The sequence below is a fragment of the Prionailurus bengalensis genome, chromosome D2 (genome assembly GCF_016509475.1).
Source record: "Prionailurus bengalensis isolate Pbe53 chromosome D2, Fcat_Pben_1.1_paternal_pri, whole genome shotgun sequence".
Lineage (NCBI taxonomy): Eukaryota > Metazoa > Chordata > Mammalia > Carnivora > Felidae > Prionailurus > Prionailurus bengalensis.
The window spans coordinates 8,508,495-8,529,546 of NC_057351.1; the positions used below are offsets into that span (position 1 = coordinate 8,508,495).

General features: G+C 47.5%; 1 protein-coding gene across 2 annotated transcripts in view; it reads right to left on the reverse strand.

The window, feature by feature from the left end:
• Positions 1-20,673, reverse strand: part of LIPA (lipase A, lysosomal acid type) — a 36,257-nt gene extending 15,584 nt beyond the window's left edge. Inside the window, exons 1-4 of one of the 2 annotated variants that reach the window (XM_043596158.1) lie at positions 20,461-20,673; positions 17,017-17,128; positions 15,162-15,279; positions 749-947 (exon numbers count right to left, since the gene is read on the reverse strand). In XM_043596158.1, the coding sequence (XP_043452093.1) occupies positions 749-947; positions 15,162-15,279; positions 17,017-17,128; positions 20,461-20,666 (635 nt within the window). In that variant the 5' untranslated portion in view covers positions 20,667-20,673. Of the gene's footprint in view, positions 1-748; positions 948-15,161; positions 15,280-17,016; positions 17,281-20,460 lie in introns of both variants that reach the window. The other variant, XM_043596159.1, reaches the window with a different exon arrangement.
• Between the last annotated feature and the right edge of the window lie 379 nt (positions 20,674-21,052).

Here is a 21,052-nt window from a genome sequence, read left to right on the forward strand (position 1 = left end):
GTTTCTGGCTTTTCACTATTACCAGTGGCGGCCCAACAAGTATATTCCTTTGGCAAAATTTGTCATTCTTGCATTTCACGCGTGTAGGTAAGCTGTGGTGTCACAAACGGGACACAAGCCTGAAGGAGTCCAGAGCTCTGACTTTCCCTCATGCCAGGTAGCAGGACACAGCCCTGGACACGTTACACGTGTGTGTGCCATTCGTCATCAGGAGATGGGTAAGCGGACTGTCACCACTGCCTGCAGCGTGCCAGGCTCTCTCCTCGCATCCTCTCCTTTGATCCCCCAATGGCCTCGGGAGATAGGCGGTTATTACCCCATTTTACAACAAGGAAACTGGGACACAGAAGGCTCACGCAGCATGCCCAGTGTCACGCGGGGATTAATAGGTACAGCCAGGATTGACAGAAAAAGGACACTTTCTGGAAATGGAAAAGCAGACATTCGGTGTGCATGTTTATGGGGGAAAGAAGACGTTTCCAGGACGCAATTTGCCCACCACCTCCCACAGGATCCGGAACGCCCAAATAACTAAAAGTCCATAGTTGAATCTAATTCTTAAATGTAATCGTTACTTATAATGTACTTCACTGTGATTTACCAAATTCCTCGTAAGGTTTAAAACCTTTCCCCAGGCATCCGTCTCCCCTCTCTGATAACCTCGAGCTACCCATCCACCAGCCTCCCCGAGTGTCTGTGGTAAGGGTACCAAGGAAGTAGGCCCCCGTCACCATCAATTCCAATCTACCTGAAAGCCCAGAATTCGTCCTGAGAAGGGGATAAAGTCTTGTGTCTCCGAGACCAGGTGTTTCCCCTGCTGTTCCCCATCCACACGTCAAAACCCGAGTCCGCCAGGAAGAAGCCCAGGCTGTTGTTGGGAAGGTTTGTGACCCAGTTACTGGAATCGGCCAGCAGGCCATGCTGCAGGAACACAACTGGCTTAGGACCTGAAAAACATACATGTTTAGGACTCAGCAGCACCCAGCCATAAGGCAGATGCAAGAACAGCGAGGCAGCAATGCACTCCAACGGAACATCAGTGAAAAGTATCTTTTTAAACAGTGCTGGCAAAGTAGCAGCAAAAATAGGCTACCTTGTGTGTCTAATAACAAGACGTGTAGATTTGACCATAAAAAACTTTTTACCATATTCTTAAGACTGTATGAAATGTTTCTATACTGTATTTGCTCCCATAATCGAATTTCTTACAATGTATCCTAACAAAATAAACCAAAAGACAGGAAAAGATTACATGTACGCAAATTTATAAATATATAGACACATATTCCTTTATTTACATATATATTTCTACTTTTATGTATACACATGCAAATAAATTTTCTACTCACCTATACCTGGGACGGTGATGCTGTGGAAAAACAAAGACTCGGGAGACAAAGAAACATAACCTCTGGCTGCTTGCATCATGTTAAGACCATTTAGTCACTCATTAAACAAGCATTTATTGAACACCGACTGTGTGCTGGCATTCTCGGCACTGGTGACACAGCAGAGAACAGAACCAGGAGGAAGATGGTTCACCCTCACGGAGCTGATGTCAGACTGACCACGAGTGTCAGAGACAGACGCACTTGGGCTCGAGTCTGTCCTCTCCAACCTCGAATGTGCCACTGGGTGCAAAAATATTTCAACATCCCTCCAACATCCCTTCAACCTGAATCATCACCTGCAGCAGGGAAATGTAACAGGCACTTTATAAAGAGCAATGACTGGGAGATACTGCATGGAAAGTTCTTCACAAAGTGCTTCCCAGCACAGCGAGAGTTCAATAAACATTAACCCAGTCTGGGCCTCTGCTCCATCAATAACTGTTAATAGAAATAAATGAGGCAATTAAGTGTCTGGCATAGTGACAGACACATAGATCACAACGAACAAGTAAGAGCTCCTTTGGCCTTCTGCTCGTCCGTTATGAGAGTGAAACGTGGGGGTGCCTGGGTGGCTCAGTGGGTTAAGCATCTGACATTGGCTCAGGTTATGATCTCACAGTACGTGAGTTCGAGCCCTGCTTCAGGCTCCACACTCTCTCTCCCTCTCTCTCTGCCCTTCACTCACTCGCACTCTCCCTCAAAAAAGAAATTTTTTTAATTGAGTAAAAAAAAAAAAGAAAGAAAGTGAAGTGCTAAGGGAAAGAGCTAACTGTTGAGACGTCAAATAATTGATTGCAATAATTAAACCATCACCAATGACAAGGACTGTGGCATCCCAGAAAAATTTATAACCCAGCCTTGAAGGGTGGAAAGAAAGCAAAGTACAAGACAATAACCTACGCTAGACCCATAGCCAGGCAGCAATGATGCAGGCAAATGAGAAGGAGTGTAAAACATCAAGGAAAAATGGGAAGTAAGATTCGTCCAAACAGATGGGAAGCGAACTGACAAATTTTTCTTCTGTTTATGTCCTAGTGCGGATTTGGTAACTAATTGCTTTTTAGATGGCTGTCCCAGAGCTCCTGGGTGGCTCAGACAGTAAAGCATCCCACTTCAGCACAGGTCATGATCTCACGACTCGTGGGTTGGAGCCCCGCGTCAGGCTCTGCGATGACAGCTCGGAGCCCGGAGCCTGCTGCAGATTCTGTGTCTCCCTCTCCCTCTGCCCCTCCCCCACTCATGCTCAGTCTCTGTCTCTGTCTCAAAGATAAACATTAAAAAAATTTTTTAATTGAAGTGGCTGTCCGTCTGATGATGTAAGGTGGGCTGTATAGACAACTCCGGGAGGCACCGCCCAAATTCTCTACAGCATGAACAGTACCCCCGGAGCCATGCCAGGTGGGTGCTGCTCCCCTTATGTGTAAAGACAGTGGGACAGCCATCTAGTGAAGGTCCAAAATGACTCCTATGACTTTCTAATCACACACAGTAGCCCTCTGAACTGCCAGGGCCACATCGGTGACCTTCTACCAGTGGGGAGACAAAAGAGCAAAACAGATCAGGATTGGGGCAGCCTTATGAGTACTTCCTTGCCTGCGAATGTTCATTTTAGTGCTACGTGACCAACGCTAACTGACTGTGAAAGTGCTTCGGACAAGGCTTTGTGGTACGTACAGAATCTGTGGAACTGGCTCCCCGCCTTTGGTGAAGAAGATCAGAATCCAGTTGCGGAAATAAGAGTCGTCGTAAAAATAAAAAGTTCACATAAACCTCAGGGATGTGATAAGGATTACTGAGATCAACTCATCATTAAGTTGTAGCTGATGAAATGTGTTTTAAATGACACCCGCTCCTAAGCAGGCTGCCTTGCGGAGATGGTGACAAGAGGCGTCATCGCTCCGCGGTGACTGTGAGTCTCTGTGGGAGGGACCCCCAGGAGCCACACCAGGGTGCTGACGAGTCCCTTACGCACGTTAGGTCACTTCTCTCCCATCGAAGGTGCTTTGGGGCTGGGCTGTGAGGAGTAAGACTTTTTGGCCTTAAGCGAAGTCAGCAAGTCAGGCTGATGGAGGCAAGAGTCTGACAGCGCACGGGCATGAGCCGGGCAGGACCACTGTGCTCCGAGAGGCAATTACACATAGCCATGGTCTGCCACTGGAGCGGTCTCCCCTGGGAACAGAGGGTCCGGCGGGGCCAGAAGCATGGCAGGTGGCCAAACTCCTGCTGTTTCCTCCAACCTGTGCCTCTTCAGACACCTGGTGGAAAACCTGTGTCTGCTTAGCTGACTCCTCAGGGCCCAGCACTGAGAAAGGCAGGAATGATCTAGATGGGAAAGCAGAGCTGGGGGGCGGGGGGGGGGGGGGGGGGGGGGGGGGGGGACCAGGGGCAGCCAGGACTGAGGCTGGAAGGGGTGGCAGGGGTCAGCCTGTGGGGACCAGGCAGGTTTTCTACACTGGGGAACATTTTTTTAATATTTTTATTTATTTTTGAGAGAGACATAGCTAACAGGGGAGGGGCAGAGAGAAGGGGAGAGAGAATCCCATGCAGGCTTTCAGCTGTCAGCACAGAGCTGGATGCAGGGCTCAGACCCACAAACTGTGAGCTTATATGACCTGAGCTTATATCAAGACCCGTACGTTTAACTGACTGAGCCAGCCAGGCACCCCTGGGGAACGTTTAAGTGGGAAGCGTTTAAAATCCCCCTGGGGCGCCTGGGTGGCTCAGTCGGTTAAGCGTCCGACTTCGGCTCAGGTCACGATCTCACTGTCCGTGGGTTCGAGACCCGCATCGGGCTCTGTGCTGACTGCTCAGAGCCTGGAGCCTGTTTCAGATTCTGTGTCTCCCTTTCTCTCTGACCCTCCCCCGTTCATGCTCTGTCTCTCTCTGTCTCAAAAATAAATAAATGTTTAAAAAAAAAATTTAAAAAAATAATAATAATAAAATAAAATCCCCCTGAAGTCTCTGTGCATTGTATTTCCCTCCCTAACCTATAGGAGCTTTGGAGGAGAAATGTGGGAATGGCAGACTGAAGGCATACCAGAAAACTCTTTAAACACCACCAGTAAATAACTCCTGGATTCCCAGGGGCAACGAGAAGCCGCTAGCACTCTCTCAGGAGGTGAGCTCAAAGCCAGAAAGGCCGACGGCCCGCTGAAGCATGTGCTCAGGCCCCACATCTTATATAAACCCTTCCTGGCACCTGTGATATTTCAGCCACTGTACCAGCTGTGGGGGACACAAAGGAGGGTAAGCCCCGCTCCCTGCCCCCAAGGGGCTCCAGTCCAGCCCAGGAGACAGTCCCACAGTTACCTTCTAGGCCAGTGTGAAAAAGCCCAATCAGCACCCAGGGAAGCCCACAGTAAAGAGAGTGACGTGGCCAGGGGCAGGAACGTGTTTGCCAGCTCCCGAGTGAGACACAGACCGCCCCACAGAGGGTTCTGGAGAAGAAAAGGGACCCTGGATTTGTAGAAGTGACACTGCCCCAGGCCGCAGCCAGACAGGACCATGGGGCACACACAGGTGGCTCCCTCAGGAGGCAGACACAAAGCAGGTGAAGGTCAATGCCCTGTCTGACCCAGACGTGAAGGGCTTTGTAGGGGGCACATCCCTCCAGGTTGGGCGGCCTTCCTGGTCTCATTCCAAAGCCCCTGCTTTTAACCACTACTCCAAAAAAATCCTTCATTAATAACTAAAGAGGTAGGGGAGAAGAGATGTGCTTGAAAGTATTCCCTTTCAGGGCGCCTGGGTGGCCCAGTCAGTTAAGCATCCGACTTCGGCTCAGGTCCTGATCTCCGAGTTCGTGAGTTCAAGCCCCACATCGGGCTCTGTGCTGACAGCTCAGAGCCTGGAACCTGCTTCAGATTCTGTGTCTCCCTGTCTCTCTGCCCCTGCCCTGCTCACATTCTGTCTCTGTCTCTCAAAAATAAATAAATTTTTTTTAATTTTTTTTTCAGTATTCCCTTTGTACCCAGCCCCTTCCAAGCAAGCCATGCACTATTTCCCCAAACTGAATGCATGCACATCAAAACTACCTGGAACATTTAAAAAACACACATATTTGTGGCCCAACTTCTGAGGTAGGGGATCCAGAACTCCAGGGACACAGCCTGGAAGTACTTATTTTCCACAAGCTCCCTCAGCTCTTCTCAGGAGCCCAACCACAGCTGGGTTCAAGGAGGAGTCATCCGAGGGGGAACGTGCCGCCCATCGCTCTACCAGGCCGGCCCAGCCTGGAGACAGGCCAGGTGTGCAGAGCCCTGCTTGACATCTGACGGGCTCCTGGAGGGAGTTCTAGGGCCTCCTTCCCAAGAATCATTAAGAGCAAACCTCCGCTGATCCAAAGCAAGGGCTCCTGAGTGAATTTCTGTAGTCTAGTTCTGGTTGGAAGAGTTGGCCTCAAAACACGGCCAAAAGCAAGATGAGCAAATAACATCCGTGGGAAGCCGGAGTCACGACACTTATGGCCCCTGGAGAGAATAAGGAGGAGGCACCTATCTCCAGGCCTTTATTGCCAGGATCTTAAACGACAGAAGCTGGTGCACAGCTTACCTAAACAGAGCACTCTCCCCACTGTGGCTCTATCGGGGACATCGCCGCAGTGGGTAGAAACTCGGCCCTAAGCCACGTCAATCCTGTCTTTGCCACAGGCAAATTCATCGAGCCCTATAACCCCTGGTTTCCTCATGTGTAACAGGGGTAAGCATTGCAGGAGATCTCTTCTCTTGAGAATCCACAGGAGAACCTGGCCCGTCCCCAGCTGGCCCGTCCCCAAGATGCACTCGGAAGGGTGCACACCCCTTACCACGGTCCAGGTCACCGTGCTCACATTTCAGGCACCCTGCTGAAGAGGAGTGGCCTCTGCAGGAGGGAACACAACAGCCCTCAGATCACAGACAGGAAAGAGAACCATCCCCCCCCACACACACACACACCGGCCACAGCCACTCTGGTCCCCGAGCAACATGAAGCCAGAGACCTGGTGGTCCTGCCCACCACCCCGTCCCCAGCACCCAACATGGAGTCTGGCTTGTGGTCCTCACTCGTGACAAATCTGATGAATAAATGCAGTAACGAAGGAATAAACGAGGCAAAGAAAGAAAACCCACTACGTGCCCGCACGCACACCACGCCTTGATTAGTTTTCTACATGCCCAGGGTGGCACTGGGCCATTCACGTCACTCTTCTCACCTTACGGATGGGGGCTCTGGGGCCTAGAGAGAAGGAATGAGTGCCCCAGGACAGGACACACGATTAGTACGCGGTGGAACCAGGAACCAAGCTCAGGTCATGTGAGGGCAAAGTGTGCCTCACCTCCACGCAAACTGCCTTCTGCCCTCCCTGCCTCTGCTATCCTGGCTGCCCTTTGAAAGGCTTCGCACGGTGGCATCTCCACGCTCCAGTTCATGGAGCCTTACAGTTGGCCTGATGCTGGGCAAGTACGTAGCTGTAGTCCAAAATGCTCAACTAACAGAAGGAACAGAGGGGCCCAGAGAGACAAGTGCACAACAGAGGGCACCTGGCCAGAGACGCTGACTCTGACCCCCAGATACGCTTCTCTCTATCGTGCTCTCCCTTAAGGACCTCCTGCACACAGCAAACACATCCTGAAATACACACCCTTCTCCTGTCCTTGTTCTCCGGAATGCATTGTGCGTGCGTCCATTCAGGCTGCTGTATCAATACCACAGACTGGATGGCTTGGTGAACACAGGAAACTCTAGCTCACGCTTCTGGAGGCTGCGAGGTCTGAGATCAAGGTGTTGGCAGACCTGGTGCCTTGTGAGGCACCTCCTGGTTCACAGATGGCTGTCTGTTCACTGTGTCCTGGCAGAAGGCAGACAAGGGAGCTCTGGGGTCTCCTTCTGATAAGGGCACTAATTCCATTCTGGAAGCCTCTGTCCTCAGGCCCGAGTCACCTCCCGAAGGCCCCACCTGCAGACACCACTACACAGGGGTTAGGACTCAACACCTGCATTCTGGGGGGACATGAACATTCGGGCTATAGCACCTTTCCCATCAGGGAGGACTGGATACAGAGGAAGCAGACATCAGAGACTACTGTCGAATCCAGAAGGATTTTTTTTTTTCATTGAAAACAGAAGCCACAGCTCCACTGGTTCTGCCCAAGATGCCCCTAATTCTACCCACCACCGGAAGGCCTACACTCGTGTCTGCGGCTGTCTGCGCTCAGGAGTACGGAATCCCTCACCAGTGTGGCCCCGACTGTCGATGCTCTGCTCAACCCCGTCCCAGGAAGGCCCAGGCCCAGAGGAGCTCCTGGAGAGACTTGGCTGGAGTGATGATCGAATAACCAAGAGGAGCTTCAGCCTTACCGTCCTAAGTGCTGGGAAGGAAACACCCAGAGAGCAAAGAGAACATGCAGCAGGAGCTGGCCCAGGGTGAGCGGCCAGGGATGCTCCCTGAAGAACTGACACTGAGGATGACGACGGACAGCGGGTAAGATGGGTTAGCCGGGAGGACAACGGGGAGCACCGCAGGAGACAGAGGTTCTGGCAGCACACCCTAGTCCTTTCCACCCTGACTCTTGGCTCCAGCCCCACCCTGCACACAGGAGTCAGCGTGCAGCTGACACTGGCTTGTGTTTCTCCATTAGGTCAAGGGTCCGAACACAGCCCTGCACCTGATGCACCATCAGAGCCAAATGAACCTGGCCATGAGTTCAGCCAGCCAGTGCCATCAAGTCCGGCACCCAGGAATGACCCTGCGCCTGCTCCATGCCACCAGGAGGCAAGGAGCTGCATCTCGGCCCGACAGGACCTCTGGGGACATGTCAGAGCACAGCATTTATTCAAAAAGACAGCTCCTCTAGGAACTGCAGAGAAGGAAAGAATGGAAAATCCAGAAATGATCAGAATCCTAAAATAAGCAAAGGAAAACACAGGCCAGCGGCCTTTCTGTCCAAAGACCTACTTCCCAAGCCAGGTTGTGAATTTTCAATTATGACTTAAAAAGCTTAAGGGGCAAGCCCTGGAGTCTTTGCCAAGGTGAAGTTCAAAATGCTTGAAGACCATTACTCAGATCCCAGAACACCACTGTCCTCATTAGGCCAACAGATACCTATATATCATATACGTGTATGCGTATGTGTGTATTTATGGATATACATGCATGTATATTGGACACAAATAACCCACTATTGTTGCTTTATTTGGCAACTGATTTACTGAACAATTTATTTCCCAATTTGGCAAGAAGTCTGCCTTGTAGCCGTTGCTGTTTGATGTATTTTAGACAAGACAATATGTATTTCCTTGTTTTAGTCAAATAAAATCAATATCATGGGAACAACTTGCTCAATGCTTATTACATAAGACTGCATCTTCTAGGTCAAATCGCACAGACTCTGGAGTCAAACTGGCTAGGCCACTAGTTTTTGCCTTAAAGCCAACCTCTTTCCCTTTCTCTTTCCAGCTGGCTGTCTCACCCAGTAAAATGAGGGTGCTCATCTAGACACAGGCTCCAGAACTCAAGGACTTTACTTTGGAATCCACCAGGCAGTATGTTACAAATGCAAACTCTCCAAATCTCTGGCTCAGAAAGGACTCTGAGATCCTTCTAGTGCTAACATCCCATGACTGTCGGAGATATGGCTGAGCACACGAAACCAGAATCACTTCCCTATTCAGGATGACTTTCAATTCCTTTTTGGAGTTAGCGCAAAGCAGGGGAAGTGCAACACTTGATGGAGAAGTTTGCTTAACACTGGGAAGCATCGTACACATGCTCACCAGGCCACTAAGAACTTTCTTTCTTTTTTGTTTTTGTTTTGGATTGTATGAGAGTTTTATTTTTTTACATACATAATTTATTGTCAACTTAGCTCACATACAGTGTGTACAGTGTGCTCTTGGCTTCGGGAGTAGATTCCTGTGATTCATCACTACATAGAACACCCAGTGTTCATCCCAACAGGCGCCCTCCTCAGTGCCCATCACCCATTTTCCCCACCCCGCCCCCCGACCTCCCACACCCATCAACCCTCAGTTTGTTCAAAACCCTCAGTCTGTTTCTAAATGTGTGTTCCAACCTGACTAGTTAGTAGGAGTTTGACGACACAGGTAAATGTGTAAACAGGGTCATCTTAGTGGGTCCATCAACTCTCTACAAATGTATGTAGTATCTGTGTGTACACAGGGCTCTATTTTATGTCACTACACAGAAGGTGCATTGTCTTAGTCAAGAACCCCAATTCTGAAGACTGCCCTCATATAACCCTCACTCAGGCTGACCATGCAGGGAACACGGTGCCACCCACCGTGCTGAGGGATACAACGATGACAGAGACACAGCCCCTGCCTTCAAGGAGCGGCTGCAGGGAGCAAAGGGGCATGGGGCGGGGAGGGGAGGAAGAAGTACACAAATAAGTCAGTCCCAAAGCAGAATAAGAAAGGCACCTCAAGAAGGGTGTTAAAAAGGTGTCTGGGAGCTCAGAGGAAGTACGTCTCCTTCCTGCTCATGTAATCAAGGACACCCGCCACTTAGGCTGGGCCTGGAGCTGGGGGAAAGAATTATTTTTAAAAATAATTGGGACACCTGGGTGGCTCAGTTGGTTGGACGACTGACTTCGGCTCAGGTCATAATCTCACAGTTGGTGAGTTCAAGCCCCACATCAGGCTCTGTGCTGACAGCTCAGAGCCTGGAGCTGCTTCGCATCCTGTGTCTCCCCCTCTCTCTACCCCTCCCCTGCTCACGCTCTGTGTCTGTCTCTCAATAATAAATAAACATTAAAAAAAAATAAATTAAATTAAATTAAATTAAATTAAATTAAATTAAATTAAATTAAAATATATAGAAATGAAGATGGCAGGCAGGTTGAGAACTATTCTAGAGGCTGTTTTCACCAGCTGAAGTCCAGGGTGAGCTCAGCAGAAAGGAAAATTATTCCCTTGGATGTCAGAGGGTCAGAAAGTAGTCTTAATTAATTAATACCACAGAGACATGACTTCAGTTACTCATAATTTGGCTAAGGTGCCAAGTTAAACCTGGGCAGCTAATAAGTGATAAATGTTCCTGATGCACCTGGGTGACTCAGTCAGTTAAGCCTCTGGCTCCTGACTTTGGCTCAAGTCATGATCTCACGGTTCATGAGACTGAGTTCCATGTAGGGCTCTGTGCTGACAGTGCAGAGCCTGCTTGGGATTCTCTCCTTCCCTCTGTCTCTCTCTCTGCCCCTCCTCCGCACATGTGCATACACTCTCTCTCTCTCTTAAAATAAATAAATCAACTTAAAAAAAATGATGGATGTTTTTCTTAGATAACGAATGAACCCAGATGGTGCTTAAGCAGTCCTCATAAACGTCCTGAAAGAGGTGTGCCACCCCATTCTAAGTAGACACTGACACCACAGACACCACGGTTCAGAACTGTAATCACTGATGTGCCAAATCACGAAGGTCTCTGCACATACCCGTGGGAAGCTTCCAATTTCCTCTGCTGTGTGAGCGGTACAGACAACAGAGAGACAGAATATCAAGGCAAGGTACATAGCTTCATTTATTAGGTCCCTGAAGACTGCTGAATGGCCGGTACCACACAACAACCCCTGGGTTCTTACCCTGCAAAACTACACAAGATGGACAAGCACAGCTAGCAGGAAGAGGAGCGGTGCGGCCAGGCCACGTGATCACACAGCCCCCCGCCCCCAACAAATCTGCAAGTGGGCCACTCCAACAGGACCCGAACACGCTGCCCATACAGCTCTCACTCAACTTGTGCAGCACCTCTGGACAGCACAAGATTGGAGAAAAACCACACTGAAAAGGGCAAGAGGGACGGTCTCACTTCATCCCCAATAAATGATGTTTTAATGTATCTTGCAACGCCCTGTAATTGGTACAGATGCCCTGCGTTATTTTTGTACGTACTAAAAGTATTCGTTTCTTAAAAGGTCAGCAGTTTCCATAGACCGGTTTTGAAATTCTTCCTTCCTCTAATACACGGGAAGCCTCAAAAATGAAAGCAGAGCCTCCCTCGGGTTCTGAGCTTCTCTCAGGCACCCAGCTGAATGGTCACGAGAGCATACGGAGCGTGGTGGCCTGGCCAAGAGAAGACAGGGATGGACTGAAGCCAGGTAACGTGGGCTCAGCCAGCGGAGCACCGGACTCGAGAAGGATTCTGCATTTCCAGGGCAGGAGGACGATGGTCTTATGAATAGGGGAGGAGGTCAGGAGGGGGGTGGCCTGAATAAGAGGACAAGTTCCACGCTGGGTGGGAAGGGCTCTTAGGAATTCTTTTTTGTCTATTTGGCTTAAATGAGCCGAAGTAACACCACTGACAAGACTGCTCCTGAGGATGCCGAGGGGACAATGAGGAGTCCCTGCTCTGGACCACGGGTGTGCACACCGTCAGAGAAGGGTCTATGCAGCCCTCACTGACGCCTACAGAGGAAGAGGGTGCAGACCTAGCGGTGTGGCCACACTGAGAATGCTTTCCCTCTGTGTTCCCCATTCCAAAGTCCACGAGTACCCACCCACTGCTGCACACCATGCACCCCAGCCAAAAAAAAAAAAAAAAAAAAAAAAAGAGTGTGGACTATAACCCACGGAACCAGAGTGACAAAGAGGAACACTGGGACCATCACAGTCAATCAACTGTTCCTGCGGACGGAGATTGCAAGGCACACGGAGGCAGACGCCCACACGGACCTCGCCGCTGATGGAGATCTCACGCTCAGCTGCCCTGACTCCTTCCTGCCACCGGGGAGCACCTCTAGGCTCCTGTTCGCTTCCTCACCTGGCAGGACACAGCCCTGCACCACAGTGCTGGTGCTCGCACATGTGGGTGGGGGCACCATCTGTTCTAACTGTGGTGTGAATTCCAGGGGTGGGCGACAGAGAAAACACGAGAAGCATTCCCCAAGCATGTTTTCACTGAGGTTCCCTGCATCTTTTAACGATGATTAACTTTTTTTTTTTAATGCTTATTTATTTTTGAGAGACAGACAGACTGAGAGTTGGGGAGGGGCAGAGAGAGTGGGAGACACAGTATCCGAAACAGGATCCAGTCTCTGAGCTGTCAGCACAGAGCCCCATGCAGGGCTCGAACCCGTGAACCACAAGATGATGGCCTGAGCTGAAGTCAAGACACTCAACCAACTGAGCCACCCAGGTGCTCTAACAATGATTCACATTATTAATTACACTAGTTACCCAATCACTTTTAAGAGAGTAATGATCAGTACATATTCTTCTTTATATGGGACCTGAAATCAAAGGGTTTACCAAAAAAGAAAAAAAAACAAAAACAAAAAAAAACAGGGGAACTAAGATCATACGTTTGTTCCAGAATAAAATATACGTTTTGTGTGTTTTGAGCAGAAAAAGAAATGTAAGCCCTCACTTCAGCTCACTACTCATTTTTGTAACATACTTATAAGAAGGAAGCTTAATAGTATGAACATGAATCTATAAATCATAAAAACCTCAAGAATGAGAAAAGAGGGGCACCTAGGTGGCTCAGGTAGTTAAGCATCTTGACGTCATCTTGATTTATTGACTCTTGATTTCGGCTCAGGTCATGATCTCACAGTTCATGGAACTGAGCCCCATGTCAGGATCTGCCCTGGCAACACAGAGTCTGCTTGAGATTCTCCCTCTTTCTCTCTCTCTGCCCCTCCCAGACTCTCTCTCAAAATAAATAAACATTTTTAAAAAAATGAGAAATGAAATTTCAAAAACAGCACTGGCTGTCTCAGCCACTTAAGTGTTATAAAATCCCTTATTATAGTTACAATCTGGGGGGCAGGGGAAATAGACCAGATTATATTAAGAAAAAAAACAAACAATGATACAAAGGTCATGTAACACAGGTTTTTAAGTTTGCTTTGAATAATTTGGGAAGGAATTGAGGCAAAAAGGCCCTTCTGCTCATATAAAATTGTAATTGAAGAACACTGAGTCATCAAATTACCTTAATCTCAACCTTAGTTGTCCAAGGAAAATCTTTTTAATTTTTTTTTTTTTTTTTAGCGTTTATTTTTGAGACAGAGAGAGACAGAGCATGAACGGGGGAGAAGCAGAGAGAGAGGGAGACACAGAATCTGAAACAGGCTCCACGCTCTGAGCTGTCATCACAGAGCCCGACATGGGGCTCGAACTCACGGACCGTGAGATCGTGACCTGAGCCGAAGTCGGACGCTTAACCGACCGAGCCGCCCAGGCGCCCCCAAGGAAAATCTTTAGAAACAAAATGTTAAAGAATAAGGTACATCTGGAGGGATGATTGCATTGGGATCGATCTTCATTCTGACATATGTTTCACAATTTCAAATAGCCTGCCTAGAAAGAAATTCATTCATCTCCTGGAAGCGGCACTTTCGCTATGGGAAGATATAGACATACGTATCTCCAAAACTGTAAGAACTTTCACATCTTGCTAGTGAGAGTAATTACCGGAACAAGATTGCCTGAAAAGAGATTTAACAGTATCTATCAAAATCATAAATGTACAGGGGCGCCTGGGTGGCGCAGTCGGTTAAGCGTCCAACTTCAGCCGGGTCACGATCTCGCGGTCCGTGAGTTCGAGCCCCGCATCGGGCTCTGGGCTGATGGCTCGGAGCCTGGAGCCTGTTTCCGATTCTGTGTCTCCCTCTCTCTCTGCCCCTCCCCCGTTCATGCTCTGTCTCTCTGTCCCAAAAATAAATAAACGTTGAAAAAAAAAATTAAAAAAAAAAAATCATAAATGTACATATCCTCTGACTCAAAAATTCTATCTCTGGAAATGTATCTTATAAACAAACTTGCACACGTACAAGGTTGTGTTAAGCATCAGTATCTTCCTTCTACCAGAAGCACTAGAAATACCCCAAATGCCCATTACTAGGACACCTGTAAAATAAATCATGGAACAACTCTGCGGAACACCAAGTGTCTGTCAAGTATTCTCTTTTTTTAAGTTTATTTATTTATTTGGGGGGGGGGGAGGGAGAGCATGAGCAAGGGAGGGCAGAGAGAGAGGGAAAGACAGAATCCCAAGCAGACTCCACACTGTCAGTGCAGAGCCAGACGCAGGGCTCAGACTCACGAACCATGGGATCATGACCTGAGCCGAAACCAAGAGCTGGACGTTTAACCGACTGAGCCCCCCAGGTGCCCTGAGTGGTGAAGTATTCTATGTATTGTATGGAACTATCTGCATAATATTAAGTAAAAAATTCAAGTAACAAAAGAATTGACACTATATACCACCTTTTGTATTAAATCGGAAGCAGGGAAAAATAATCACCTATGTCTGTATCCATTTCTAAAGAAATTTTTTTTTAGAGCTAAAGAAATTAAAGAGATTTTGGAAGAATACACACAAAACTAGGGAGGTGAAGGATGAGAAGGGAAGGAGGTATTTCACTATATGTCTTTTTACTCTAAGTTTTGAACTATGTGAATATATTGCCCATTCAAAAAAATCAATATTCAAACAGCAAAAGCGATTTACTTAATGCTCAAGACGTTTCACTAATAAGATGCTTCCTTAAAACAAGGAAAGCGAAGATTTCACATATCATCAAACAAAACTGACCTTCAAATCACTAAGCAAAATGTGAAATTACATAACCTGTCTTTACTTCTTCAAAAACAGTATTTTCCTATGCCTTGCATAAATGTGACACGGTTAGTACTTTAGCCTAAAAATAACCCCCTTTCAATGTTTTCAGGTTAAATCTCAACTTGATTACTGACACAAAAACCAGCCAAATTCCAGCAGTGTAGGTACTTTCCAGAGCTTTCCTGCCTCACCACAGGAGACACCCATACCTTTGTCAGCACGATTCTTCCTCCCATGAGGGATTCGGTGAAGGCAGAGAATATAGCCGTCTTTTGTCTCAACGTAGTGTTCCTCACCAGGGAATCCCCAGTAAGAGATAATTTCCGTCTACAGAGAAAAAGAATAATGGAATTTCTGCGCACAGAATCTGACAAGATCTCCCACATTAACAGGCAAAGAAGACAAAATGCCAGCAGGCATTCTCCAGGCTTTAAGAAATCAGTTGTTAGTGACATTTTAGTGTGCTCAACCTAGTAGCACCCCCCACGCAAGAGTAAATCCTCCACTGGTTTCATCCGGATCTTCTATTCACAGCTGTTGGATTAACCTTGGTTTCAACATTCTAACATGTTCTACACCACGCGTGTCTGATTTCACCACCACGTTGGGCCTCTCTGTTTCCATCCTGGCTCCCAGGTACAAGTAAACATTCTTCTTTATTTCTTTTCTAAATATGCCAGCTAATATTGTGATCTGCACGCATAAAATATCCTTATTTTCAGAGGTCCCTTCCTGGGAAACAAAGCGTAGCATTAATCTGTTTTTATCAATGAACTAATGAAATTACACTAGTAAAATATAGAATGGCAAGGTGGAGTTGGAGGACAAGAAAAGATGAAAAGCAGGAGATTGTGATCAAATTCACTTCTCCATAAGGAGCAGTCCATGGAGAAACTCTTAACCGGGAGCTCAGTAGAATATGGATAATTCAATTATCTAGATTTAATGTAAGTAAATGCTCACTATCCTTTCCTCTGCAAGTCTCTGAAAGAATTTAATTCTTTCATTTTTACAGAAAAAAAAAAATTAAAGGAGGGGAGGAATAAGAAAAAATTGGGGACAAGAACTAAAACTTGACCCTAAGACCCTGATCAAGTTACATTCTCTTGACTCACTTTGGATTTATCAGCTTCTAACCGTGGTGTCTTGATTCTTCAGCTGAGTCACTGCTTCATCTATTTTAAAGTAGCTACTGTCTCTAGTCATTTGTATTTTCCCATGTTTTAGGCCTAAATGAGATAGTTCCAGGTTTTATTGTTTCCTTAAGATTAATAACCTTGAAACGTTAATTTCAAATTTGAAATATTAATTACTCCACAAATTGTTTTTGCTTATTTGTTCTAACAAAACTTTTTTTTCAGATATTTTGATTTTTATATCGAACTGTGCTCCCTGGACATTGCTAATCACACTTCTTGTTCACTGTGTTGTAACAGCAGCACTTGGGGGTAGCATTCTTGCAAAGTTTTGATACGTTTTTATCCTTCAAAGAGGTGAGTTGGTGGCTTCATGTGGCCCACTTAACCGAATCTCAGAAAATAACTGACCTTTGTCACATGCATTTTATTTTTTTAATTTTTTTTTAACGTTTTATTTTTATTTTTGAGACAGAGAGAGACAGAGCATGAACAGGGGAGGGGCAGAGAGAGAGGGAGACACAGAATCGGAAGCAGGCTCCAGGCTCTGAGCCATCAGCCCAGAGCCCGACACGGGGCTCGAACTCACGGACCGCGAGATCGTGACCTGAGCTGAAGTCGGACGCTTAACCGACTGAGCCACCCAGGCGCCACCCGTCACATGCATTTTAAAAGCATCTTTCAGGGGCGCCTGGGCGGCTCAGTCAGTTAAGTGTCGGACTCTTGGTTTCCGCACAGGTCACGATCTCAGTTTCGTGAGTTTGAGCCTGCGTCGGGCTCTGCGCTGACAGTGTGGAGCCTGCTCACGATTCTCTCTCCGTCTCTCTCTGCCCCTCTCCTACTCATGCTGTCTCTGTCTCTCTCAAAATAAATAAATAAAACTTTTTAAAAAAATGTTCAAGCATCTTTGAGATTTCGAGAAACTTACCACATTCATATTTGCTTCGGGATCCACAGCTGCCAGCTTCCCTTTGAACGCCTCGCACTGCAAGGTCCCAAGGACCAAACAGAACACCAACCCCAGGAGCTGCATCTTCATTCTGTATAAAGTAGTCTATTGTTATTTGTCTGAATTTCACTGCACAAATTATGCCGGTAGATTAATGCTCCCATAAAAAGTTCTGAACCAGGCTTAGGGGCAAGTCAAAGTCAGGTTCAGGGGCAAACATGAGACAAAGGACTCCGGCCCTATCTGGAAACAGAAAAAAGTAAGGAATTATTATTTTTTTTACTAAGAAACCTCTCTACCTGCCATCCTCCACAAGGTTACCATGTGACCTTTGGAGCCCAGCACACCCACTCACCCTCTCACCACAAGGTTCAACAAATTGTTCCAGAGAAATAACAGAGAAGAGGACTTAGAGGATAATAGGCTGGAAAAAAGGAAGATCCACAAAATTTCAGAACTGGTTAACCTCCCACCTTTTCCCTTCTAATAATGATTTAACATTTTTAAGTTCTCATTTTTAAGTGCAGTACTAGTGCTTGCCTCCCACTGTCTACTTATTTCCGTTCTTGCCCAAAATTACACATCAGGATTCGAATTTGTCACCCAAATGTTCTGCTAAGTGAAATAAGCCAGATTGAGAAAGACAAAAACCACATGATTCCACGTGTAAGTGCAATCTAAAAAACAAATGAATAAACAAACAAAAAGCAGAAACAAACCCATAAATACAGAGACCTACATAAATACAGAGTGGCTGTCAGGTGGGAGGTCCGGCAAAATGGGTGAAGCGGAGAGGGAGATAACGGCTTCCAGTTATGGAATGAATACATTACAGGGATGAAAGGTACAGGGTAGGGAATGTCCTCAAGAGTACTGGAATAGTTACATGGTGACAGACGGTAGCTACATTTACGTGAGCATAGCATAACACACAAAGATGTTGAAACACTATGTTGTACACCTGAAATGAATGGCCCATTGTGTCAACCATACTTCAGTTAAAAAGTAACAATAAATTTTAAAAAAATAAATAAAACAAATAGGTCATCCAAGGAAAAAGCTGAAATGGAAGAAAGCCTGCAAGAGAAACAGGATAGAAGAACATCCCTTTCTCCTTCTGAGACCCTCCAGAACACCAACAAAGATGATTTAGCTTCTGCCAGGGATGGTACAAAATCACAGCAAGACCTTGGGGATGGATGTTAAAGGCAAAGTGAGTCTCCCCAAGGAACCTGGATGATTAGAAGCAAAGCAGGAACTACAGCCTAGGCATCCTACATTTTTAAATATATAATCACTTAAAAAAAAAAAGATGCATGCATGTATACCTATTCAAAGACTTGTATAAAAATGTTTAAAACAGCTTTGTGTGGGGGCGCCTGGGGGTGGCGCAGTCGGTTAAGCGTCCGACTTCAGCCAGGTCACGATCTCACGGTCTGTGAGTTCGAGCCCCGCGTCGGGCTCTGGGCTGACGGCTCAGAGTCTGGAGCCTGTTTCCGATTCTGTGTCTCCCTCTCTCTCTGCCTCTCCCCCGTTCATGCTCTGTCTCTCTCTGTCCCAAAAATAAACGTTGAAAAAAAATTAAAAAAAAAAAAAAACAGCTTTGTGTGTAATAAACAAAAACTAGAAAAGCGCAAATGTCCAAAATGGGTGAATGGTTATGGATAGGACATGAACATGATATATACATACTACTCAGCAATAAAAAGGAATGAACACACAGTAACACGGATGAATCTCAAACTAATTATGGTGAATGAAAGCAAGACCAAAACACAAGAAGAATAAATACATCTGAGTCTATTTATAGAAAACTCTACAAGCAGATCTAGGGCTGGCTGCCTGAGAAGAAAAGGGAAAGGAGGAAAAGACTGCAAAGGGGTATGCACGAGACGGGTGATGGACAGGTTCACTATACTGAATCTACCGATGCTTTTGCAGGTGTATGCATATGTCAAAATTTCTAAATTGTTCACTTAAAAAAGTCTTATTATTGTATGTCAATAATACGGCTGTTTTTGAGATTTGTGCTTAACTGAGTAACCCACAAATCTTAGGGCATTGGTTCTCAGGAGATTACAAATAGTGAATTCTGCCAAAGCAAGCACTGCACTTAGTATCCAACAGCAGTGAACCCTGAACATCTACAAAGAAAGTCATGTTACCTTGAATCTGCACCGCCAAAGCAAACTCACTGGCCTTTACTCACAAGTGTAGACTTCTTTGTGGTGGTTGGAAAGGACTGCCTCGGCTGAGCCATAAATTCAACCTCCCCAAAGTCCATTTTTACTAGGGAATGGGGTGTAGATTGAAAAGGAAACGGAAAAGTTGTGCCCACAATTTAAAACAAAGAATCATCTGGCAGCAGACTGTTTGCACTCAGTCCTGCCCTACAGAACCTGGGCCAGCTGTCCACGGAGAGGCTCCAGGAGGGCGACAGGATCTATCACCCAGGTAATTTTTCCTTCGGACACAACATTAAGCAAGCTTCTCAACCTAGGAGGAGTCAAGGGATTCCCGGAAGGCTGATGATTGAGAAGCTTAAATGGAGAAAAAGCCCCCATCCAGGCTGGGTTCTGTGTGCTTTCCTGGGTTTTCTTAGCAACTTTTATCTCGGGTCTTTCTACATTGTAACAATCCAAGTATGTGCTCGGCTGGCCCTCATTTCACCCCAGCCCATGTGCAAAGCGGGCGTCTGACTCAACTTTGAACCCCTAGGGCCCGAAGAGACGCCAGGCAAATATTGGATGCACAGTTCAGATTGGAATACGGGATAGGGAGTAGTCCAAAAGTTCAGTGGCTGGAGAAAAGAAAAACCGCAAAGCAGCCTTCCATTTTGCTTTCTAATAATGACACCACCACCACCAATAATTTCGGTTCCCATTTAAACTTGCACTACGCGCCAGACACCGCCGGCAGCGCTGCTGAGCTGTGTGAACTACTCTGCGCAAATCTGGGGGGTACCGTTAAATCTTCTTTCGAGAGAGGCTGAGATTGCACCTAGGTTACGTACCGGAAGCAAAGTGGCAACGGGTTTAGAAGGAAGCTTGACCAGGGGAAAGGGGGTAGCTGGGAATCAGGAGTCTCGATTGTCACCGCAGTCCGCGGGTTCCGGACGGCTTCGCTGATCGGCGGCCGCTCCCGTCCAGGAAATCGAAGGGCTCCCGGAGAAGGGCGGGCAACTTCAGGGGGACCCTCCACCCTGAAACCTGGACCGCGCCGCCCGTAGAAGGGGCGCCCGCAGATGCTCCAGACAAGGTGCTCCAGGTGGGATGCTCCAGGCGCCAAGCGCAGGGGGTCCCGCCAGCCTGCAAAGGCTCACGGCGAGAAGGGGGGGGGGGGGGGGGAGGAGGGGGGCGGCGGCGCACATGGAGGCAGGGGCTGCCGCACCTCACCTGGCGGCGCAGCCAGAGTCCCACTCACCTGCACTGATCCTCCCCTGCAGCTGTCCAGAGCCGCAGTGCCCGCACGCGGAGCCGGGCACCTGGAGGGCCAGACGCGAGGGCAGGCGCTCCCCTCTCGCCCCAGCTTAAGCTTTGTGCACAGCCAATCGGAGCCGCGGGCCTTCGGGAAGTGCGGCAGAGACCCCGCCCTCCTGTGCTTCCGAGCGGCTCAACCCCGCAGAGCATGCGCTGTGGGCGGGTCCCAGCGGGGCGGAGGCTCCGCCTCCCAAACCCAGCAGTAGCCCAGGGACATCAACAGGCAGCGGAGGCTGCCTGCGCCCTGCCAAAGGAGCTCCTGCAGGGTTGGCATCCTCTGCACCTGCCATAAGGCTATGGGCTCTCTAAGTGAAAAGAAATAATATGTTCAGTATAAAGCGCTAAGCAATGTGTCTGATGCAAAGCAATCTTGCTGTACATTTTATTTTTATTTCTAAACTGCCAACCATTAAGACACTGCAGTGTAGCCGCCAACCAAATAAGGTCCCTGTTCTCCTGCTTACATTCCAACGGAAAGAGAGACACCATAAATAAATATATAATATAAAGTACTAGAAAGTTCTACAAAGAACAAT